General features: G+C 35.8%; 1 protein-coding gene across 1 annotated transcript; it reads left to right on the top strand.

Moving 5' to 3' along the window:
• The first annotated feature begins 2,563 nt into the window (after positions 1-2,563).
• On the top strand, positions 2,564-11,625 carry LOC144215755 (EF-hand calcium-binding domain-containing protein 4B-like). Its single transcript, XM_077744869.1, has 18 exons — positions 2,564-2,694; positions 4,343-4,687; positions 6,457-6,568; positions 6,645-6,831; positions 7,303-7,449; positions 7,585-7,675; positions 7,843-7,938; positions 8,084-8,271; positions 8,365-8,436; positions 8,716-8,761; positions 8,854-8,933; positions 9,295-9,625; positions 9,696-9,828; positions 9,955-10,036; positions 10,181-10,295; positions 10,364-10,465; positions 10,584-10,660; positions 10,869-11,625. Exons 2-18 carry the CDS (start codon positions 4,505-4,507, stop codon positions 10,954-10,956), a joined length of 2,130 nt encoding a protein of 709 aa, XP_077600995.1. The 5' UTR covers positions 2,564-2,694; positions 4,343-4,504; the 3' UTR covers positions 10,957-11,625.
• Positions 11,626-11,668: the final 43 nt, after the last annotated feature.

Genomic DNA, 11,668 nt, shown 5'->3' with positions numbered 1-11,668 from the left:
AGCAAGAAGTAGGTTTCCGTGATGTCACGCACAAAATAAAACCACACTTAATAGTGTAACTGCAAGCATACTGTTAAATGATCATATAATAGCTTTCCTTGTGCTATAATACTGTCACCATGCTTGCTTCGCATGAAATCTGACTTGGAAACCAAGAGGAGCCAGGCTACTGCATGATTTCATGACCATACCGCTTCCTTTGAATACATCTCATGTTCCTCCGCTCTATCATCAAAGTAATGTACCATTATTTCAGAGCCACACCGCAAAGGATGGGGAAATCGATGACTCACTTCGATGTCTACCAGGATGGTTGGATGTTGACACTTAGATGGTTGCATTAATCGCAGTCAAAGCCATTGCTGAAAATCCATGCAATACTGATAAATCATACCATTTTTGTCAATTAGAGTGTGGGCGGTAATACCTTATTCTTAAATACAAAGCAGAAAACCTCAAAAGTGCATTTTTAATCTCCTAAGTATATATACATTATGTAAATATATGATTCTATAGTACTATATGACACCATATTGTTAAAACAACGATGGCTAACACGAAAAAAATATTGTTTTAACAAATTTCTAATACAGCTTCTCTGAGATTTGCTATTCACTAAATGTATATGAAGATACTGTAATCAATAACATCTTGGTGTAATCATACATGTGCTCCCTTGCTGGGGAAAAAAGTCCCAAATACCCGCTCTATTAAGAGTTTTAAAAAGCTTTTCTGGATGAAGTAATGTCGTGCATATGTGTGTGAAATAGAGTTAAAAAAAAAAAGGTAATAGCAAATGTTCATGTTTTCCTTGTCTAGCTGCAAACATTGAAAACTTCAGTTGTGGAAAGCTTTCACGCAGATTAAAGTTGTACTAAAGCTTTGGAAAGGGCCGCCAAAACATGAAGCCAAAACAAATACAAAAAAACTTTCACAAAGGAAACTCTGCTGCTGCTCAGGACAATAAAAGCCTCAACTCGTAATTACAGAGGCACACAAGTGATGCCGCGTGCACACGTGGCTTTGAATAAAAAGACTCCAAAGTGTCCCCAGACAGATCCACAGGCATCAAGTCGATTAGAGCCGCATCGCGTGATGCGCTAGGCCAGTAAAGACCTCTAAATCATTGGCGCAGATAACTCTAAACCCCCAACTGTACACTTTGCCATCTTTTGCGACTGCATAAAAGGGTGAATGTCTCCAAGTGTGATGTCAGTCCTTCCAAGGCCTTAAACCAGAGACGTGTGGTAGGATTCGGCTTATTTACCACTGAGCCGTGTCTCTTGATCCGCGACACTATTTCCCGTCCACATGTGTGACTCTGACAGTTTACTGCCACTCTTAAGCTTCCCCAGCACATCATGAAAGATGAAACTGAAAGAAATATCAGCTAACACAAAACACACACACACGCACACACACACTCCCTCAACGAGAGCATAACTGTTCCTTATAAAGTTGACATTTCACAACCAATGGTGAAAAAAAAGGTCACGTCATTACCACATGTAAAGCAAATGTGAACAAGAGAATAAAGTGCATGTACGTTAATGTGAATTTAGATTTTTCTTTTCCTGTTGCAAGTATATTCAGCATTTTGTCAAGAGTGCAATATTTCACTTCAGTAAACTGGTTCCGCAATTTTAATATGACTGAAATATCTCAAGCATTTAAATCATAGAGAAATAGTGCAGTAGTTCTAAATAGAATACTGTGCTGCTCTCACCTGTTAGTTGTGTGCATTACAATCTGTAATCATTCATTAATATAAGGTAACCTTCCTAAACTCTCATTCGCTGTGTTGACCTTTGAGCTAGACAGAAAACAAAAGAAAATGAAAGGGAGGAAATTACCTTTAATTGACTTCCAATAAATTTGAACCAATTTCATATCATCGGGAAATCACAGATCATTAACTATAGATAAATATCATCATTACAAATCTTTCAAAAATAAGGACCTAAGTCATGTTTTTACATTTCAGAAAACAAAAAAATGGACCAAATGGTAAATATATGACAAGCTACAAAATTTTAGGATCATATATATTACACAACTGTCACTGTGAGGATGTGCAAATTTTTAGCAAACGTGGCCAGAATCATGTGAAGATAATGAGAAAAAATAACAATTAAAATTAACTTTTTTTGGTGCTTTTTTTGGAGGAATAAAGACTACCAATTTCTTGTAAACTTTGAGGGAGACACCAAAGATAAACACTGTCTTCTAGTGGATGTTATTGAGTACTGCTTCTTTCTCAAAATATTCTCAAAAAAGTACACAACAGGTCAAAATTATGCAAGCAATCAATATTATATGATTATATTCAAAATAAATGTTCAAAATGTTGGCAAAAATATTTAAATTAAATGTTTTATTCTTATTGTTCCTAACATAAATACTTGTCATTGCATATAAAATATGTATTTGACAGTTTCTTCTTTTAATTTTCAATGTGAATTATATCAAAATATATTTACATATATATTTGATATTGACATGATGGACGAGCGTTGCTATAGTAACCATAGATAACAGCCCCGCCCCTTCTGTTTGCCTATCCGGCGTGTGCTCAGTGAAATTCCACCACTTACACACTGGCCACACTATTTGTCACCTTTCTGTGTCAAAGTCATTTGCTTCAAGTTAAACTAAGCCGTAAAAACAACGAAAATTGACTCTTTGGCTTACCTGGTATGTACGTTTTCTCTGTCTTTTTTCCATTTTAAAGCCATCGAAATGGAGTTGTTGAACTGGCACGCCTTTTTGACTGATTCTATCTAGATTTTTATTTTAACAAGTGTGTGTGTAAAGGATGGTAAGAGGCCTTCAGTGGTCCCAAAGAGTATTGCACGATTAGATTTAAATTGTCAAAGTAAACATAGTTTTCTTTTCTCCACATTTATTTTAATGAATCATGTGGCAATGAATGAACTGGTGCGTCTGTTCCTGTTTACTTCCTATTTCAGGTATAAAGCTTGGTGTCATTTTATTGAAATTACCAAACATAAAAATGTTAGAAATTTACTGCAACCTGGTGAAATGCAAATAAGGAAAAACAAGAGAAAATAAATGATAATATTCAACACTAGAGGTCATTTTAATTCTGATTTTGATGCATGAGCTCTAATTTGCAGAGATATTTTTGTCTCAATATTATCAAATATTTGGGACAAATGACAGCAAATTTGCTGTAAACTTTTAAAATATACAGGTAATTGGTTCATAGTATATTGAGAAGTTAGTCAGTTATTCTATTCTGAATGTATTTGAATAAGAAGCCATTATACCGAAGCTATTTCATGATAAAAAAAGGAGCCTTTAACCGTAGAGCTAGTTTTAGATGTCAGTTCCTCCCAAATTTGTCGATAGATTTGTTTAATGGTCTTCAAAAAAATACAATAATATTACCATGTCCAGGTTGAGGTCAGATACAGCATGTTGAATTTGTTTTTGTCCCCCATATAACCTTATCTAAGAATTCTTTAAATAGTCTACCAAGTGTGAATTGAGTTCAGTTGAGGACTGGTGCATTTGGGGGCTTTAACCGTTTGTCTTTCGGAAGTCTCTGGTCATTCGTCAACACCTTTGAAAGACACTTTAATGCAACCTTTACTCCAGCCTATATATCACCACATGAGAGATGAAACAATGAAGACGAAAAACATTGACTTCCTCTTCTAGTTTCCTCTTTTAGACTCGAGAGAGATCAGTTGTGCTTGCAAGAAGTTGCAGAATGTGTTTTGGTGTTTGTATTTCTTTGTGTGTGTGTATGTGTAAATGAACTGTCTCATTGGCATGCTTTATTTTAGAATCAACCAAAGTTAGTGTGAGACAAAGGAAAATGCACCCAATGTAAAAGTCACAATTCTTTCATAATTTAGAGAGCTACAGAAAATAGAGAGATTAAGACGTGCAATATCTCTTTGTTTACTTATTGTGTATCTGCGGGTAACTCATAAATGTTTTTAGTGTCTTAGGATATATAAAAAGGCTTGAAATGCATGATTTCAAGAGGTTAAATTTTAAATTTAGAACTAAAAACATTGTACACACTCTTTTGAACAGGTTTGCTTTATTTTTCTCTTGTAAACTCCTTGTCTTTATAAGCATTTGACCATGTAACATTATTGTAAATTACATTTTTCAGTCCTTAAAAGTTGATTTTTCTTGTTGTTGCAACTCTCATTTAATGGAAATTCAATGGATGCTTTTCTAGGAATTTAAATGAAATAAAATAAATACTAATTCCGAAAATATTCCTTCTAAGAACATCGCTTTCAAATACATGAGCTAAATCTCTTTCAATCTGCTTGCTATCTTTCATGTCCAAATGAACCAGGTGGTTGCTAAGAGATGATGTGTCACATCGCTGAGAGCTTCTGATGTCCTGGCACCTGTAAACCTTACTTCTTCTTCTGTGATCCATCCTCTGTGCACCTCACTCATGTGAAGTTTAACGTTGGTGCTCACATCACTACGAGCTACCGCCTAGGCAACTACCATGGCGGCATTAATTGTCCCTTCTGCCCTCACCAACACCACTGCTGGGTCCAAATGTGGAAATGAAGGGGCAAACCTGGAGAAGCGCCATGTTGCTCAAAACATGGTCCTGGAGAAAACAAGGGAGTTCTTCCAAGTCTGTGACATTGAAAAAAAGGGCTTCATCACTCAACGGGACATGCAGGTGAGGTGGCAGTTTTACATTTAAAACTTTATTACTTTCTAATTTCTATTGAGAAATCCTAAATGCAATCACTTTTTCAAACCTATATTTTAATTCCCAGCATCTCAAAATCATTTTTTCTTTGTACCCATTTATTATATATTTTGCTAATTTCCGGTTAAGCATGCTTGTAAAATAAAAATACTATTGTCTATGTTAGTTTGTAGTTTAAACAGAAATATTGTACTGTTTTTCTTATTGGACAATGTGAGTTTCAAATGAGATCTGAAATTTGTGACCCATCACTCTTTTTAAGCGCCAGTTTAAAATCCAAAATATTGCTGCAATTAATAGTGTAATATTTATTATTATATGTGTCTATGTTTATTTGAAAACACAATACAATAGGATACAGCACACATTAACACTTGCACCTTTAAATTAAAATTTACAATGAAATCATTATCTGTTCACTCATTTGTGATTCTGATAATTAGACATGAAGAGAACACGTGTTCTTTAGTGAAAGCCGCGAAAGAGGAAGGTGGTAAAGATAGTCTACTGAGCAACATGGAGCGCTTTGTGATCCGAGCTCTCCACTTGCATTATTGTGCAGATTTACTCGGCCCTCGGATGTTGCCGTTCCATTGATGAAGCACTCGAGAACACAAACACTCGCAAAAAAAAAAAAAAAAAAAGCTTTGATATGAAAGCCTGTTCTAATGAGGCTTTAGAGTGGAACAATACTTGAGGCTGTTACTTACAATATCTATCCATTATGCTTTCAGATACTCACTGTTTCAACCTATCTCTCTCTCTGTCGTAATGGAGGTGTCCCAGAATTTTATTTAAGTTTACTTATCCCCACCCTGTCTTAAATGGATGTTCTTTGTCAAAGGATGAGGGAGAGTAAACATATCCTAATACTACCACACTGCTTTAAATGTGTGCCTTTATGAGTGTGTGTTTTAACCTTTGGTAAATACTATGTGACAGGTACTGTCATGGGTTTTTGGCATGATCACATCTTTATGTAACCTCTAGTTATCAGATTCAATGCCTTTGTTGGCAAAAGACATCCAATGCATTTGAATTGGACTGTAATGACTCACTAAATTCAAATGGATTCATGTGAATGAAACAGCTTTTGTTGACAATGACAATGAGTGACTCTTTAGTAACTTCTTTATTCTTGAACTAATTATTCAATTAAAAAAAATGTGATTCATCGACATCACTTGTTTTTCACCATTGTATTTAATCCTAATTAAAAAAAGTTTATATCTTTTCACAACTTATCTCTGCCTCTTTTAAATAGCATTTTTACTATTTGAATCTAGTAACATAAAATTAAACTAAAACCCTGATTTTCCACATTGTAACCCGTTGGAAAAGCTACATTTTATGTGGAAATAAAACATATGTTTGGCCTAGTTCTGACCTAGTCAATCATTGAGCCTCTTATTTAATCTCTACTGGGAATATTTCAGATGGTTCTTGGTATGAGATTCTCCATTACATGTGCATGTAACAACATAAGAGTTAACTCACACACCATCTTTCCTGTGTTGTTTAAAATCAATAAAGGAAACAGCTATTGGTTTACCTAAATCAGCCTTGAGCCCCTTTAAAGGCGTTCCAAGAAACTACTATTGTCAATGTACGTCATTATTATGATGGCACAAATGCTCCTAATGGCTCTTAAATAGCCGTTGTTATGGCTACTCTGTTGTATTGTCTTTTTTTCTGTGTCCATTGTCACTAACAGCTGTTCATCTTGTCTAAAACAGAGGCTTCTTGGCGAAGTCCCTCTCAATGCAGACGACTTGGAGAAAGTTTTTGACACTCTCGATTCTGACAGCAACGGATTTCTAACCCTCGAGGAGTTTTCAGCTGGCTTTAGTATGTTTGACTGCAATTTATCATGGACAAAGTCAACAAAACATGTCTAATATGTTGATTTTCAACTGTTTTCCAGGTGAATTTATGTATGGCAGGGACATTTCGTTAAAAGAAGGCATGGGAGAAAAAAACCCCTGCACAAAACTTCCGGAGGCGCTTTACCTGAGCCGATGGGAAGCGAGTTCGGTAACCTCAGAGGATGAAGAGGAGAAGCATTTTTCCATGCTAATGGAGCGCCTCGGAGCCAACAGGGTCCTTGAAGAGTGAGTATTCTGTGAGTCTCTTCTATGGTCAGTCTCGAAAAGTTGAAAAATTATCCTTATCATTTCTGCCCAATTGTTCATTGTTGTAATTAAAAATATGTTTTATGTCATGTTTCCCAAAGTTGTTTCTACTCTATTCATCATCAATTGCTCCTGTTGGTCGTTATTCATAAATTGAGCACTTCTTTTATTCCATTTAAGTGGCCTGAAAGAATGTCTCAGTTGTGGAAAACCATAATTTGTGTGGTTTTTTTGTTTAATTTCCAACCTATTACAAAGAGACATGGCTTTTCTCAAGGAAAATATGTATGGGGGGGGGGGGATAATTGAATTTTTGTCATTGAACATTGTCAGTGAAAACTTCTTGTCAGAAGAATATTTGTTTGTTAACTTTGTTCTAATATTGACATTTAATTGACTATTCTTATGTTCATCTTAATATTTTCATGGTACTACCTGCTTTTTTTTTAGTCCTGCAGAGGTACGTAATTTGTGGGCTCAACTACGACGGGATGAGCCACACCTGTTGACTAATTTTGAGGACTTCCTAGCAAGGGTAACATCCCAAATAATTGTTGCAAACCAGGAAAAAAAGGAGATGGAGAGTGCACTGCACAGGTCAGAAAATGAAGCACACATTTGGATTGCATTGAGATTAATGACGCTTTGCTCTTTAATCTGAAAATCAATGCAACCACATTCCTTATGTATGATTAAAACAAGACTGAATGACTAACTATGATTTTGTTATAGAAAAACAGCAACACATGATGATGAGATCCATCGACTTTACGAGGAAATGGAGCAGCAAATAAAGACTGAAAGAGAACGAATTGTGTTGCAGGTAAAACAAACAAATAATTAAGCAAATAATTCTTTTTAAAAAGGACTTTTTTTTAAACCAAATGGATCTCAAATCAATTTGAGCTAGAAGCTTGACAGTATCTGATCTTTCAAAGGCACCACTGATCACTGACTTGGTGCTTGTAACGTTCCTTTTCATTCCTGAAGGATTATAAGAAGTTTGTGTCCCGTAGTCAAGACCTTGAAAGACAGCTGACCACTAAAGAGAAAGAGTTGGAGCAGCTATTTCACAAGCAGAGGAGCGTAAGTGATTCCTTTTATTTATTTCGTATTTTAAATCATTGTGTGCTCCGCGTTGCACTAAGTAGGGTATTATGAAATAAAGAGCAGACAATCCAAGCACATCCAATTGAAATGTCATTCTTTTGCTCCCATTGTTCATTCGCAGTTGGAAGATCAGTGTCAGGAGCTTCACAGTGTGCAACATGTGACCAATGTGGAGAATGTAAAGTTGAAAAAAACAAATAATGAACTGGCAAAAGAATTGGATTATGCCAGTCAAGAGCTGCTTTTGGCACAGGAGCAGCTAAGTTTGCTCCACGAAAAGTCCACACGACTCAACGAGGAGCAGGAAATGTGAGTGTCGGCAACACGGGGCCCCGTTTGTTGCACTTAAACTTGCACTAAAGACAGAATATGACAGTGCCTTGTTAATAATGACAATGACAGGGAAATATACCGGATGACAGAAGGACTGCAACGTGAGCGAGCAAGCCTTCTTAAACAATTGGAGATGATGAGGTGTGTGGACTTAACTAAAAAAAGCTGTGAATAATTTGCAAAACTTGGCTTAATGTTGTAATATCCAAATTTATTTTTATGGACTGTTTCATTTTCCTCTATGAAATTGCCATTTGTAGATTTAGTGTCCCGAGTTGTAATCCATTTTTTGTCCATGTTAACTCAACTTTTTGTGGCATTGAGTCTTTTATTCGTAGGCTTCTTTTTAGCATTAGTTGAAAATGTGAGTATTGATTTTTTTTTTTTTTTATTGAATCGTCTCCAATATTTTTCTTTCAGGGAAGTAAACAAACATTTACGAGATGAAAAAGACATTTCATTTCAGGTTTGTCATACGTACCAAAGAACAATTTATTAACTGTGTGTGTCTTTTTAAATGATATCAATAATAATTATTACTCATGTTTGGCATTTCAGAATCCTCATAATTTTAAGAGCACAAGATTGCAGCCAAGGCTTCCATATAATGCTTTGACAAACACTCACTTCCTCAAAAGGTAAAAACATTGTGTTTTTGTGCTGTGTGACCTCCCAAGTTGAACCCAGTTATGTTCAGACTTTAATTTACTTTACTGTAATTTAAAAAAACATAGTTATGTTAAGGTTCCTAAACAATGTTCCCTCTAATGTGCGCAATTGCGCACTACTCTCGTCTTCTCTGCGCAGCAGCAATCGTATGGCGCGCAGTAAATAAAATCCAAACTTTTTTTGGACCTGATAGGACCTGATTTCATTATTACGTCTTTTTTTCGTCACCTTTAGGAAGTTTTTGTTTGTAAATATGATCTGCTTGTGCATTAAAATGACTTGTTGAAGTATTTCAAAGCCCTTCATGTCTATGTCTTTAAATTGAATCAGCTGTGAGGATGTAGAAGAGGATCTAAGTAAGAACCCAGCCAAGATGTTGATGAAAACATGTGGCCCAGACGTGACCAGAGGTTACCTACCAAGGCTCATCTCCATTGAGGAGGACCACCTGCCACATTTGCTCCAAAATGGCGCCTACACTCAATTCCCTCTTCAGCCATATAATGAAGGCGAGGAAGTGACAGACCAGGAAGAGAATATAGACTTGATGATGAGTGATATTTATCCTGATCAGCATCATTTGTCGGATGAAGTTGAAGAAATGTACCAAACTCCCACGTCTCCAAGGGGTCAACCTGTTGGCAAGGAGACCAGCATAAATGTAAGCTTTTGTTTGAGTTTGATTTATTCCAGCTAGTTTCAACACCGTTAATCTTGTGTACTATTTGTAGGAAGAAAGCAGTCCCTCGTTGCCAGACCGCCTCTTTAAAATCGTACTTGTGGGGAATTCCAGTGTTGGCAAGACCTCACTCCTACGACGCTTTTGTGATAACTGTTTCCATTCTGACACATCTGCCACTGTTGGTAAGAATACATTTATCAATTCCTACTTTGTTAGAAAAACTGGATTGATAACATTAAAATGAATAAAAGCAGCAATACGGACAAGTTACAGTTACTCAAAAGAAGGTGCAAATATTGTAATTGCAGGTTTGGACTACAGTGTGAAAACAATAATGGTGGATAACAGCCAGGTGGCACTGCAGGTGTGGGATACGGCAGGACAAGAAAGGTCATAAAACCTTAATATCCATTAAAATTCTTTTATGGTGACAGTTTGACTTTAAAAAAATGACTTTACTACTTCCGAGACTTCTCTATTTCTTCTTTCGGAATAACCGCTGTTGATCTTATCTGTATTATTTCCCCATTTAAGGTATCGAAGCATTACCAAGCAATTTTTCCGCAAAGCTGATGGTGTGGTTGTAATGTATGACATAACAGTTCAGCAGAGTTTCACAGCTGTCAGGGAGTGGCTCACAAGTGTAAAGGTGAAACTTAATGTTTGTTCATTTTCTCCTCGTTGTCTAGATTTAAACCTTAAATGCATGTCTTTTAGGAAGGCTCAGGCGAAGACATAACTTTAATGCTGTTGGGAAACAAAACCGACTTGGAACGGGAAAGACAAGTGCATAAAGCAATGGGGGAGAGGCTGGCTAAGGTCAGTCTTATTTTCCTTGTAATGAAATTGCAGAAAGTTTGACTATTTTATTACCAGCTATAATTTCTTCGTTTTCCAGTGGCATTGTGGGGAAATTTGATTTATGTGTGTTTTAAAGGACTGTCAGATGACTTTCTTTGAGTGCAGTGCATGCTCAGGGCAAAATGTAGTAGAGGCCATGCTTCATTTGGCTAGGTAAGTTGGATATGTTTTTCTTTTTGGTAAAATCACCAAAATTCATTTGCAAAAAGTGTCATTTTGAAATGAAACAATCAAACTAGGTTTGAATGTCAAGCTCATTTTAACTACTCATTCCCAATGTGAGCATCAGATATGTTTTACTCAAATATGATGCTGACAGGGTGTAAATGCAGACTTTTTGGTTTTCTTTCCATTGTCTCAGAACCCTAAAAGAGCAAGAAGATCGAGAAAAAGAAAAGACTGTCCAGTTGATCAACAGCTCAATGGAGAAGAAGAAAATCTGCTGCTAACAAACAGATAAAACACACTTGCACATTGTCACTTCCCCTTATTATTATTATTATCATTATTATCTCTTCAACTTATTTTCAATCATCAAATTCTTTTAAAATGTTGCCCTTTTCAGTCACGCTGTCATATTTTAAATATATATCAATTCAAGCTGTATTTTTCCACATCATTCAATCATCTTTTGCAGTACAGCAGAACAGAAATATATGTGAAATGACATTTAATGTTTTCTGGTGTTCTTGCAATCGGTGTCCCGGTATTGTTTCTTATCACTGCTTTGTTTAATGTCTTGCTCACTAGGTTCTTATGAGTATTATAATGTGTAGCATTTGCGGATAGAGCATTGTATATATTGTTATTTTATTCTCCATTTTTTTGTAGTGTAGTGGCGATTCTTTGAAGATTTGACTTGCAGACAATCACATTATTTGATTGTATCGAAAACATTTACATAAAATGCACAGGATTCACTTGCCAAGTATTTTATACACATAATACTATTCATTATTTAATGTTATACCAAGTTATATATTATGTATGTGACCTCAGATACAATTGTAATTCACTCACTATTAGGGGTTCACTACATCTGTTGCCTTGCATATCAATTTTATGTGTATACACTGATATTTAATTCATGAAAATAATAAAGCATTGAGTATTGTTCATATAGTTTTAACGTTCTATTTATTTTTTACAGCATCAACGAAC

Source organism: Stigmatopora nigra, chromosome 22 (assembly GCF_051989575.1).
Source record: "Stigmatopora nigra isolate UIUO_SnigA chromosome 22, RoL_Snig_1.1, whole genome shotgun sequence".
In the NCBI taxonomy this organism is placed as follows: domain Eukaryota; kingdom Metazoa; phylum Chordata; class Actinopteri; order Syngnathiformes; family Syngnathidae; genus Stigmatopora; species Stigmatopora nigra.
The sequence above is the reverse complement of the archived record's forward strand: the minus strand, read 5'-3'. Positions and strand labels throughout refer to the sequence as shown.